Source organism: Eretmochelys imbricata, chromosome 23 (assembly GCF_965152235.1).
Source record: "Eretmochelys imbricata isolate rEreImb1 chromosome 23, rEreImb1.hap1, whole genome shotgun sequence".
Lineage (NCBI taxonomy): Eukaryota > Metazoa > Chordata > Testudines > Cheloniidae > Eretmochelys > Eretmochelys imbricata.
The window spans coordinates 12,018,401-12,031,367 of NC_135594.1; the positions used below are offsets into that span (position 1 = coordinate 12,018,401).

Below are 12,967 nucleotides of genomic sequence, written 5' to 3' on the forward strand. Positions count from 1 at the left end.
TAAAAAGGAAAACACCAACTATTGTAGCCCCTTAGAGTCTAATAGGATCTTAATTAAATAGCATTATATATTTACATTCCTTTATACATTTGGGCGGTTAAGTTCCAATAAAACCCCTTATGTTCTTTTAGCTAATTTGACTAAATTTTTCATAGCCAAATTATTTCAATCATATAGTCTCTTTGCCTGGATTTGTTTACAGACATTTCTTTGAAAAAAAGGCCTATTTTCCCTTCAGAATGGCTGCAAAGAAACCAAAAATTCTTTTTCTTTAGCATAATTCCCTCCAGCAACTACAGAGTTAATGTCTCACTTTCTTTCCTTAAATCACTTGCTTATTCTCCAAAACGACACCCCAATCAACTCAGATTTTAACATTCCAAGTATTATTCCGGGATTTACGTTTTCCATTCCTGTAATTATTTACTCCTCCTTTTTCACTATGCCCTCCAAGTTTCTAACCCGTTTTCCAATCTCTCTATCTGTTTCCTGTCTGCTTGGGCCCGATCCTGTTTTTCTCTCTGAACTGTCCCTTCCATGAGCACCAGCTTTGTTCCACTACCAATTTCACAAGGAGGGTGGGCTTCTTAACTAGCCCTCCAGCCCTCCTGGTCTCTTCTCTTAAATATTCTCACTCACAAGGGCTACCCGAGTCCTCCCCCATGAGGCTTGTCACCTGGAAAGAACACACGGCCAATTGGCGGTTTAACTATTTAATTTCCTCTTATGGCAGACACACTGTTGTTACGGCATATGCTGAGCACAAATGGTTAAATTTTGACAAGTCTCTGAAGGACTGGTACTTGCTTAGCCAGTGCTTCCTTTTCTGCCTGGAAGTCCTGGTTTAAGGCTTGCAACTGGTCCTGGGCATAGGTCAGAAAGCCGAGGGTAAGCCGGAGGAGGGGCAGAAGCAGGCATAGCACAGAGCGGGGCTGGAGACCCCTGAGATGAATAAGAAAAGGAGGAGGAAAGAGGACGTCCTTGACTCTTCCATACAAACAGCTTTGAAAGCCATACCTCCTTCTTTTGGCTTATAATTATACCATACAACAAATAATCCATTTGTCCCGGTCTAAGATCAACCAGAATATCTTTTAAGGAATCCATCCTGTCTGCGGAAAAAGTTCCGCAGGCCGGCCAGTCCTTAGTCGGGGACAAATGAGTGGTGGAAGCTGGCCATTGAACCTGACATAAATTATTCATCTTTGATTTAGTTAACCCAGTAGTTCCAGAGATTCCCTTCCAATCTCTGAGTATCAGAGACAACGGGGCGTCCCCCGGGCATTTACTGCCAAATTGTCCCATCCTAGGTGGAAAGGGGACTCAAACCCACAATCCCCAACTCTTATTATCAAGCGATTATTATCACGGTTCGTTGTCTGACCGGAGAGAGACAGGCAACACCAGCAAGGTCCGAACACAAAGCTCTTTATTGAAGAGTGCACACAACAATAGAGAGCAGCCCGTCTCCAAAGAGAACCAGCAGCCTCTAAGTAAAACTAATAGGTTTTTATAAACAGTTTCGTTGCGTCACAAATTTATTCGTAAAGCAGCCCACCCCTCCCTTATATTAGTTAAAATCCTCTTTCTCTATAGGCATGCTCATCTACCCCCCTTATTGTAGATAACTTTTAGCAAATCATAGTGCTTCACTAACTTTTTTATCGGTATGGGTGTCAACTACGAGACGAGGAGTTAAAACAGACATAACACAAGAGCAGGGAGTGGAACCTCTTACACAACAACCTTTGTACAATATTTGCTGCAAATATATAACAGTGGTTGCAACAATGATCTATACCGTCACAGGTTATGTGAATAACCTCACCCCCCTACCCCCACTCCCCAACGCAAAATTGATGCAAGAAGGGATGACACAAACATCACTGACTGCATCCCAAGAGCTCCCCACCCTTGGTTCTGTTTTACTACAGCTAGTATTGGGTTAGAAGCCGTACCAGCATATAACAGAAATGATTTATCAAAGTCATGTTCAATAACATGATTGAATCTCTTTACAAACTCAAGGTAGAACAATAGTGGATTGGATCTGCTCTTGCAGCATGGTTCCTGTGTGTCTCGTGATTTTCCCAAGAGCTAAAGAACATAGCAACTTTATCCATACAAGCTCTGGCAAATGTTTGGAACCCAATTAATATCAAGACAATGTAGATATTAATGTTGTCCATACAATAGGAATCTTGGCATTTAGCCATGAAAGTAATCTGGTAGTGTGCCTCAGTCTCCCTTTTCATACAGCACATTAGGTCTGGAAGTCTTTTCCCCTGTGAAAAGTTTCAATAACATTTACAGGTATTAACTGTGAAACATCAGTATAACAAGGCCTTTTAACAAAGCGTGTTTTCATGTATTTCTTTTAACATGTTCAAGGTTTTTTTCAAAAGATTAGGCACATTGGACATTTTTACAGTTCTTGGTAATAGCAACACATTAGTTACAAAAATTACCATTAGCAACAACAACAAATTCATTGCAAGTATCCATCTACAATCATGTTTGTCTTGCCACACCTTTGGCTCAATACCACTGGGGTTTGGGCCTTTTAGGGTTAACTCATGGCTCTCCTTTGCAAAATTAAGGTCTCTCCTTTCCTCCTTGTCCTGAAGGATCAAACCCTGACTTCTCTTGCTTAAGAGAATTCACTGTCTGATTGGGTGTGCTCTCTTTGCTAACAGCTATTAGCAAGTGTCAAGGTTCCTTCCCCACTCTGAACTCTAGGGTACAGATGTGGGGACCTGCATGAAACCCCCCTAAGCTTATTTTTACCAGCTTAGGTTAAAACTTCCCCAAGGTACAAACTATTTTCCTTTTTACCTTGGACTTCGTTGCTGCCACCACCAAGCGTCTAACAGATATATAACCGGGAAAGAGCCCGCTTGGAAACGTCTTTCCCCCCAAAATCCTCCCCAAACCCTACACCCCCTTTCCTGGGGAAGGCTTGAAAAAAATCCTCACCAATTTGCATAGGTGAACACAGACCCAAACCCTGGGATCTTAAGAACAATGAAAAAGCAATCAGGTTCTTAAAAGAAGAATTTTAATTGAAGAAGAAAAGTAAAAGAATCACCTCTGTAAAATCAGGATGGTAAATACCTTACAGGGTAATCAGATTCAAAACATAGAGAATCCCTCTAGGCAAAACCTTAAGTTACAAAAAGACACAAAAACAGGAATCTACATTCCATTCAGCTCAGCTTATTTTCTCAGCCATTTAAACAAACAGAATCTAACGCATATCTAGCTAGATTACTTACTAAGTTCTAAGACTCTATTCCTGTTCTGTCCCCGGCAAAAGCATCACACAGACAGAGAAAGCTTTGTTTCTCCCCGCTCCAGATTTGAAAGTATCTTGTCTCCTCATTGGTCATTTGGGTCAGGTGCCAGCGAGGTTATCCTAGCTTCTTAACCCTTTACAGGTGAAAGGGTTTTTCCTCTGGCCAGGAGGGATTTTAAAGATGTTTACCCTTCCCTTTATATTTATGACAACATCATATGTTGACATGGGTACTGGCTGGAGGCCTGAGGCTGGGCACTTTAAGGGAACTGTGTTGTTTGGACTTCTGAGTAACCAGGGAGGTGATACCGAAGCTGTTTTGTGCTGGCTTGGGAAATCTAAATCTTGGAATATCCACCAGCTTGTGGGGTGTGTCCGCCCCGTTCTGTTTGCAGTTCACCCTGATGGAGTGACCTCAGCTAGCTCCCACCGGGACCACCGCTACAGAGGAGAAGGGGTGACTGTGTGGGGAGAACACTGAGGGGACAGAAAAGAAAATGGGGGACCCTGAGGCTGAGGAGGCTGGAATGGGGGGGAGGCTGAGCAGGGGGCAGTGACAGGGGAGACTGCTGGGGGTAGAAGTGGCAGCTCAGAGGGTACTCAGGGGGTGCTGCCTTCCCCTCCTCCTCAGACCCTCCAACAATCCTGCCCCCCGCAGCTCTGACCTTCTACAGGGGGAACCTGTCTGCCCTCAAACTCCTGTCCCCCATCCCAGCCCCTCTGCCCTCAACCCCCCTCCCAATACCCTCAACCTACTTCCCTCAAACTCCTGGCTCTCCCGCACCTGGCTCCCCACAAACGCCGGCCATGGGGGGGCCCAGAAGAGCCAGAGGCTAAATCGCTCTCTGTCCTGTTGTGTTCATGGAGATGCAATAAAGAGCCAAGGTGCGAACACGCCCCAGACCCTGCCCCACACTGAACAGGGTTAAACACGAGCCAGGGGCAGGGTCCAGAGCCCACAGCCTGCTCAGTTCCACGGCAAACCCCCATTGACCCCTGGGACTGGCTGTTACAGCAGAGCAGGAACCACGGGAGCCATGGCAGGCACCGTGTGAAACGTGGGGTTTGTTCCAGCCCCAACCTCGTTCGCTGGAGCGAGTCTCTAGCTGGAAAATCCCCCAGGTTTGGGCGTCTCCCCGCTGGCCCCAGAGACGCTAGCGACTTGTCCTGGGGGGCAGAGGAGCCGGCGGAGCTGGGCTGGAGCCGGTATCGCTGCGGCTGCTGTTAAAGTCTGACCCGGTTTCCTCCCGGGTTGGGGGTTCAGCCGGGGGAGGGGCGATGGCATTGGGGTCCCTCTCTCCAGCTGCTCTGCTCAGGATGTCTCCGCGGAGCAGGGTCCGGACGGCCCGGGGGGCCCAGGAGACAGGGGTTGGCAGCCAGGATGTTGAAGTGAGTCTCTTTCTTTAAGGCCCCCAAAGGGTGGTGGATGGCACAGCCCATCGCCACAATATTTTATCCACCAATGAAGCTTCATTTCTGACAACCCCAATTTTAGGTCACAAGTTTCCGTTCCCCCATTTCTCCCATGTCCCAGGCAGGCCCCTAACCCAGCCCTCAAGTTATATCCAGCACCTGGGTAAGGGGCACGCCTGGAAAATGGGAGAAGCGATCCTGTCTGCCCCAGGTGTGACACACAGTGCCAGCGCGGAGACAGGGGGGCTGTGGGGTACCTGAGGGGGGCAGTTTGTGGTTCTGTGTTTATTACAAATCTGGAGATTAACAGGATGCAAAATAACACAAACAGCCTCCTTGCTGCGTCCTGTCCCTCCCCTGGTGCTGAACCCCCATGAACCTCCACATGTGGGGCTGGGTGGGGCGGCACCAGCTGTTGGAGTGTTTCCGGGGGGGCTATACACGTAATCTGTTCTCTGTGTGAGGTGACTCCCCCCCAGGATCCCACTATGGGGGTGGGGGGAGGGTGCCCCCTGCGTCCCGGGGGTGCTGCCCGTGGGGGCCCCAGCTCACGTTGATGGTGGCGTACAGGACAGCCTCGGGGGCAGGGGCCGGCCCCCCCTGCTTGGCCTGCAGCATCTGGCAGTCCAGCTCAGCGTAGGTGAGTCCCTCGGTCCCAGGCTCCTGGGGCTGGGAGGGGAGAGAGTCACTGTGTGTGTAGCCAACACCAACACACACAGAGCCACACTGCACATAGCGATGTGCGCACACACAGAGATTTGCACACACACACAGGTGAACTTACGCCAACGTAGCACACAGATGTGTGTGCTCCCCCCACCTCCCTGAGGGAGCAGGTGTACACAGCAGCAGAGCAGTCCCAACCCCTCCACCAGGGGGCAGCGACGTTCACACACGCGCACAGCTGCTCTGACACGCTCTGTCCTGTCCAGCGGTGGGCTCTGGAGAGCAGCGCTTCCTCCCGCCCCTCCCCTGGGGAATCCAGAGACACCCCCTCTCCACGGACACTCCAGCCCACAGAGCCCCATGGGGCAGAGATCAGGGAAATCCTCCCTGGCCCCGCGCCGCACCTGCCCCCCCTGGAATTCTGCTGACCCTCCGCAAACCTCAGACAAATGCAAACATTTGGGGGGAAGGTTTGTGGGGGGGGGTGAGTTTGTGGGGTGCAAGATCAGCCTCTTATTCTCAGTGTTCTGGGTCTCCCCCCTCCCTTCTGTCCCCCGATCCCGGGGGGAGCCCTGTTGCTGATCCCTGTTGCTCTAGTGGGGCCCACAAAGGGCCAGATTGGTGGGGCGGTGGACGTCTTGGGGAGTGGGGAGCACTTACCAGGACATCCAGCTGCTTCCCTTGGCACATAAGGGTGTCTGTGGAACAGAGACAGTCCCAGTGAGGGGCTGGGTCCAGATCAGGGCCCGGGGCCTGGCCTCCCACCCCGCATCTCAGCCCTTTGCAGAGTGGCCCACCTTCCCCCCAGCACACTGGGCTGGGGCAGGGTCACTAACTTCATGGTGCAGCAGGGGAAACTGAGGCACAGAGCAGGGCAGGGGCACCCCCAAGGGGATGCAGTGAGACAGGGCAGAGATGCCTCGTCCCACAGCAACACACAGGCTGCACCACACATCAGCGTGTCCTCCCCCGCTCAGGACACAGCCCCCACCAGGGGACACCCACCTCTCCCCTCTTCTCCCCTTCCCTCCTCCCCATGGCTTCCCCCTCGTGTGTGACTTACCGACTGTGGCTGCAGCCTTGGACTCTCTACAGGGACAAAGAGAGAGAGATCATAACAAACCCAGGAGTCCTGCCTCCCAGCCCCCCTGCTCCAACCCACTAGACCCCACTCCCCTCCCCGAGCCAGGGAGAGAACCAGGAGTCCTGTGTCCTGGAACAGGTAGATTGAGGGGAGCAGAGGGGGTCTCACCTGCTCTTTCTTGGTGTTGGTCCTTTCCCTGCAGAGACAGGAAGCAGAATCGTCCATAAGTCGACCCGGATCCCCATGTACCAGCCCTGCCCCTCAGCCCCATAGGGCAGCCAGGACAGGGGGCTCAGGAGGGAGGGAATCCCCCTCATCGCTCTGCCTGGATACCCTAGAGACAGGCTGAGACTCGCCCTCTGCAGCACAGCACCCCCTATGGAGCCCCCCACTCCCTGCAGCACAGCACCCCCTATGGAGTCCTCCGCCCCCTGCAGCACAGTGCCCCCTAGGGGGGCCAGCTCTCTCTGCCAGGGGAGAGTGCCCCCTGCTGGGCCCCCTGCTCCACCCCCTTGGTTTCCTGGCCTGTCTCCCACCCAAGCGATGACCCCTTTCCAGCCCGGCTTAGCAGCGGGTTTAACCCTTCCCTCGCTGGGCCGGGCACTCACTTCCTCGGGTTCTTCTGTGGCAGAGGATGCCCAGGAGAAGGAGGAGGCTGGTGGCCGCCGCGCTCACCCCGGCGATGACAGGGCTGCTCAGCTCCGGTGCTGCGCTTGGTTCCGTTCCACCTGGGAAGAAGAGCGGCTGGTTCATTACCTGCTACCCCAGCCCCGCCCCCTCGAGGCCTCAGGGACCCACAGCAGAATATGCTATGGAGCTGGGAGGGGCAGGAGCAGAGGGGATGCTGGGTAATAGTGGTTGGGGGGGTGTTCACTGCCAATGGCAAAGGGTTGTCCTGGGGAGAGGGCAGAGTGTGTGTAGGGGGATGAACCCCAGGCCCCATGTACCCAGTGAAGCCAGCTGGGCCCGAATCCCACACCCCGGCTCCCTGGGTCCCGCCCCTGTCCCGGGAATTTCCCTGCAGCTTCAGCTCACTTCTGCGTAGCAATCATGTGGGTGGGGCGACGGCAGTGGGTGGAGCTTGTGGCTGGGGAGGGTGCTTTGAGATCATTGGAAGAATTATGCTCCGCTGAAGCGATCAGCAGCGGAAAACGTAACGGTGCTGTCATCGCAACAGCCGTCATTAGGTTCCAGAGTCAACAACATGTCACTCTGAATGGATGGGTTCAAGTGTTAACACCATGTCTATCTGAATTGATAGGTGCCAGGGTTAACACCCCTGCTGGGCAGAACCCTGCAAAGGGAGAGCCCTGCTTCTGAGCCGTTCCCCCGGGCTATCTGCAGACACAGGCAGACAGATGGGATGCATGGGACTGTTATCCCGGCTCTCTGTCCCCGGTCCTGTTCTCCCAGGGGGATATGCACCGAGTTGTGCCCCACATGGGTGGCTTTGTGGTGCCAGGGGGCAGCACAGCATCCCGGTCTGTGGGGCCCCCGGGGTGGGGCTGTGCATTGTGGGGAAGCTCTCCTGGGCTCTGCCCCCACCAAGCCAATCTGGTATCTGTCCCGTGATATCCCCCCAGCATATGAAATGAGTTGGGGGGCTGTCAGCCCAGATGGGGCATTCGCTGTGGAGATCTTCGCCCATCACACCCAAACAGCCCTTTGTGGCTCCCCCTGGGGGCGGCTGCTAGGACAGCACAAACCTGTTTCTGGGGGAGTTGATGGTGATTTCCTGCCCCCAGCCCCAGTACCTGGCCACGCACTGCCTGGGTGAGTCGGAGCCGGCGCCGTTATCAGCTGAGTCAGGTTGGTTCCCCCTGCGGGAGTAGAACCAGCGTCTGTCAGGGTCTGGGGCGCAGGGGTGAGAAAGCTGGAGCCCTGGTCTCTGGGGTTAGTTATATAGGGAAACCAGTGATGGGGGCTTTTCCCTGAGCTGAGGGAGAGGATGGGACCCAGGGATTCAGGCTGGCTCAGTGCCCCAGGGATCGCAGGAGGGGAGGATCAGCCCAGCGAGACCCTCAGCACAGATATAGCCCCTGCCTGGCTCCACAGAACTGGAACTGCAATCATTAATTACTAGTATTAATTACCAGGAGCCCCTGTCCTGGGCCCCGTGTGCTCAGAGCTGTACGGACACCAGACACAGAGACGGTCACTGCTCCACTCAGGTGCCATTCACACCTGGAGTCACTGCAGAGCAGCTCTGGGCGCGGCTGTTCCTATTTCGGAGGAGGACGCCCCTGTGTCTATAGAGCTAAAGGGGAGCTCGTCTGCCAAACAGGGCTGTATCAAACCAGGGGGCGCGAATTCCAACAGCCCACACATGGTCTGAGATCACCAGCGGGGATTGGGAACGACACTGGATTCATCATTTTGGGTCCAGTTTTCATGTAGACAAGGTCTTCGTCCATCTTTCTATCCCTCATCAGACGCACTCCCATCTGTCCACCACCCTACCTTCCCACAGACCCACATTCCCACAGACTGGTGGCCATAGGTCCCCATGGATCAATCCACCATCCTCTGTGTAGAAGACTTGAACCCATCAGTTCTGTCTTCTGGGACTGTCCCCCTCCAAACAGCCTGAATGGCCCCGTGGGTGTCTGATGCGGGAACCCTGTTCCCTGGGGGGTGAAATGTTCCATTTCTCCCACCCACCTTCTCCCTCCAGCTCCATTGGGGGGGAGGGATCTGGCTGCCAGGGCCCAGCTGGGTCAGTTCCCTCTGTGGGATTAAACCAGCACCCAGGCCTGGGGTGGGAAGGGGCTGAAATGGTGACTCAGTGACTGGGCCACTCACCCCATCACCCGGCGTATGTGATGGGTTCAATTGTCCGGGCAGGTGGGGGGTGAATTCAGTGCTGGGGCAGGTGCTGGCTGCGCAGCCCCTTGGACCTGACTCCTTTGTGCATCCCTAGAGCAGGGCAGCCGGGGGAGCATCCCCCTGGAAGAGGTCCCTGCTCTGCAGTTCCCCCTGGGGGCAGAGATCCTCCCTCTCTTGGCCCCGAACCTCCAGCAGCTGTTGCTCCCCCCTGGCTGGGAACCTCCCAGTGACTCCGTCCCAGCTCCCCAGCCGGGTGTCCCCTCTGCTGGGTCCAGGGTTCGGGGCAGAGCCGGCTCTGAGCATCCCATTGGGGCAGACACCCCCTGAGCGTCTAGCTGGGTGTGGGGCTGTGATGGGAGAGTGGATTCCCTTCAGTGTGGGTCCCCTAAGGACTATCGCAGAGAGAGCCTCGACCCACCTCTAGCAGAAGATCTTCCCAGTAAGCTGGAAGAAGCTATAAAGAGGGGAAGTGACAACATCCCTTGGCCTCACTCCCCACACAACTCAACCCCTGGAAACACGTCTGGAGGACAAAGACTTTGAACTGGGGAGGGTGGTCCCATCAGGAAGGCAGTTCCAGTCTGTGTACTGAAGATCTGTGACCTGTGGGTACCAGCTACCGGGGGAGACACTGCTTGATTCAAATCCTGGTTAGTTTGTAGAACTCAGACTGCCAGTTTATTTTTGTTTCGTAAGTAACTGACTCTGATCTCTATGCTTGCTAGTTATAATCACTTCAACTCCATCTCTCTGGAGTTAATAAATCTCTTTTCTATTTGATCTCAAACAGTGTGTTTCGGTTGAAGTGCCTGGGAAATCTCAGCTCAGGTTACAAAGGCTGGTGCGTGTCCTCTCCCCATCGAGGGAGGGGCGGACTGGGTAATGAACAGACACTGGCCAGGCTTCTGACCAGTGCAGGATGGTACCAGGCCGGGGATCTGGGAGGGACTTGGCTGGCGCGACCCTATTAAGGGTTCGTGAGAGACTGGGAGATCATTCCTGTAACTCCAGTGGGTGTGTCCCTGGCTGTGGATGGCTGGGTAAGTGCAGGACCTGCCAGAGGTTTGTAGCTTGACATCAGCATCACAGTTGCGAGGAATACCCCAGGTTGGTGGGACAGAGGGTCCAGCGGTTCCATAGACCCACCCCGGGAACCCTGTCACAGAGCGGAGATACTGAGCCGGGCCCCTCACCTGCTACCATCAGTTCCATGGGGTCGCTGGGATGCGACCAGACAGAGGGGTCCAATTTGGTGCCATATTGGCAGCTGTAGCTCCCTGTGTGTCTCCGGCTCATGTTGTGGATGGTAAACTCAGCCACGCCCCCAGCAGTCTCTGCCCAGCGCCGTACGTCTGGGTTTCCAAGTTTATACATGAGGAATGTCGCTTTCTGGCATTGACACTCACACCGGATGGTCACATTTCGTCCCAGGGCGACTCCCCTGCTGGGGCTCAGGGAAATGTTGGGTTTGAGGTAGCTGAGCTCTGCAGTGAGAAGGAGACAGGCCGTGAGACAGACCCCGGCACAGTCACTGCGCCCCGTCCTCGCCGCACGGTCCCAGACCCGGGGCCCCTGGGAGAAAACCCAGCCAGAGGAACCTCTCCGAGATCCCAGAGATTCCTGGGAGCTACGACCGAAACTGCCTGAGAACCTAAATCCAGAGCACCCTCTGTACCTGTCTATCCACTTAATAGTCCCCGCGAGCCTGGGAGCCAGGATGCCTGGGTTCTGTCCCTGGCTCTGGGAAGGGAGTGGTGTCTAGTGGTTAGAGCTGGGGGGGCCTGGCAGTCAGAGGTGCTGGGAGCTGCACAGGCATAGTGAGAAAAAGCCCCCACCCTAAAGCCAACCCCGACTCTGTAACCAGACACAAGGTGCAGGGAGGATGATTCATACAAGGGGAAATGGAAGCCCGGGGAAGTAAGTGACACCCCAAGGACCCCTGGGGGCAGGGATCCCCCCCTGTGTCAGCCCTGAATCTACAGCGGCTGGGAACCCCCCCTGTGACTCTGTCCCCGCTCCCCGGGACCCTCACCTGCTACAACAATCCGCAGGTAATCATGGGGCTCCGGCTCCGATCTGGAGCGAGATCTGCAGTGGTAGAACCCTGCGTCTTCCCGTCTGGCGCTGGGGATGGTGAATTCACCCCCGTCCCCAGCAGCGTCCAGCTCCTGGATTTGGATTCCATCTTTATACAGAAATAACCTCCTGGCCTCGTACCGACACTGACAGCGGATGGTGACGGCTGCCCCCGGGACGATCACCCCGCTGGGGCTGACGGAGATGGAGGGTCTGGGCTCAAGGAGCTCTGCGTTCACAGGAGTGAGATGGGGAGACACAAACCACCCCCACGTGTCTTAGTGCCCAGCCCCAGGGATAGCGCCAGGGCTAACAGACACCTGCATCCGATGAAGTGAGCGGTAGCTCACAAAAGCTTATGCTCAGATAAATTTGTTAGACACCTCACTGCATCTACAGGGAACCTGTGGGATGGATTCTGATCTCAGCGTCCCCAGGGTCAATCCGGAGTCACCCCTGACTGAACTGGGGGCAGGGCTGTATTCTGATCTCAGTGCCCCCAGGGTCGATCCAGAGTCACCCCTGACTTCACTTAGGGCAAAGCCGGGTTCTGATCTTAGCCCCCCAGGATCAATCTGGAGTTACCCCTGACTGCACTGCGGGCAGGGCTGGGTTCTGATCTCAGTCCCCTGGGATCAATCCAGAGTCAACTCCAACTGAGTTTTGGGGGAAGGTTCAGGTCTCAGCTGCTCTTTTCCCCTCCACCTTCCCCCTCCCTCCTCCCATCCTTAACACTTAGCGTTGAGCAGCACAGATACTCACCTCTGGACACCTCGCTCTGCCCGGCCAGCCAGCAGCCTGGAGAGGAGACATCTTGTTAGGGACCAGATCCCAGAGCGACTGGATGCTACACTCTGGTCTCAGATCCCCCCATGGGCACACTCCCAGGTCTCAGATTCCCCCATGGGCACACGCCTGATCTCAGATTCCCCCCCCATGGGCACACGCCCTGGCTGTCTCCAAGACTCACCGAGGAAGAGGATGGTGAGAGCAGACACCATGATGGGGCAGTGAGGGGGCCCCTCAGCGCTGCCACCAAAGCCGCAGTGCCTGGCTCCACCAAGCCCCAAATAAGGAACTCAGCCGGTGGCTGCAGCTGGAGGAAGTTGATGATGTCTTGTCTCTTCCTGCATCCATCACATCTTGTTTTTAATCTGCAGGCGAAATCTAACGCAGCCAAAGTAACCAGCAGTCACTGCAAAACCGAGGAAACCCTGAGACCTTCAGCCGGGCCAATCATCATGCAGCTCACAGCTTGTTTGTGTCTGTGGGGAGCGGGGACAGGTCACCCTCAATTTCTCCTGCAGCCTTGGGGAAGGTGCAACAGGCTGGGAGCCAGGAGACCACAGGGTCTAGTCTTCAATCTTCGCCTGACCACGATTTCCATGCAGATTCCCCCCTCCCATCCTGTCCTTTCTTACATGCTAGAATCAAACCTCACCGGTGACCCATGTAGGTAAAATTAATACGTGTTCATACAATTAAAGGCTGGCGTCGTCATGCATGTGCATGAGGGGGCGGAGTTTAGGTCGTTCAGGAAACTATCTGTGGCATTTCCCGGTGCTGGAGGGTTTGACTCTGCAGCCTTCCCGCTCAGCCTGCCAACC

General features: G+C 54.7%; 1 protein-coding gene across 4 annotated transcripts; it reads right to left on the minus strand.

Moving 5' to 3' along the window:
* Window positions 1-1,412: 1,412 nt before the first annotated feature.
* Window positions 1,413-12,613, minus strand: LOC144279027 (leukocyte immunoglobulin-like receptor subfamily B member 2). Of its 4 annotated transcripts, none has more exons than XM_077840455.1 (10): window positions 12,331-12,613; window positions 12,123-12,158; window positions 11,317-11,469; window positions 10,478-10,768; window positions 8,165-8,278; window positions 7,067-7,186; window positions 6,627-6,654; window positions 6,438-6,463; window positions 6,035-6,072; window positions 1,413-5,377 (listed from the first exon to the last, which is right to left on the minus strand). In XM_077840455.1, exons 1-10 carry the CDS (start codon window positions 12,359-12,361, stop codon window positions 5,195-5,197), a joined length of 1,020 nt encoding a protein of 339 aa, XP_077696581.1. In that variant the 5' UTR covers window positions 12,362-12,613; the 3' UTR covers window positions 1,413-5,194. The 4 variants fall into 4 exon arrangements, with proteins under 4 accessions (XP_077696581.1, XP_077696580.1, XP_077696579.1 ...); XM_077840454.1 differs by having other exon boundaries at window positions 8,213-8,278; window positions 11,317-11,589; XM_077840453.1 differs by having other exon boundaries at window positions 11,317-11,589.
* Between the last annotated feature and the right edge of the window lie 354 nt (window positions 12,614-12,967).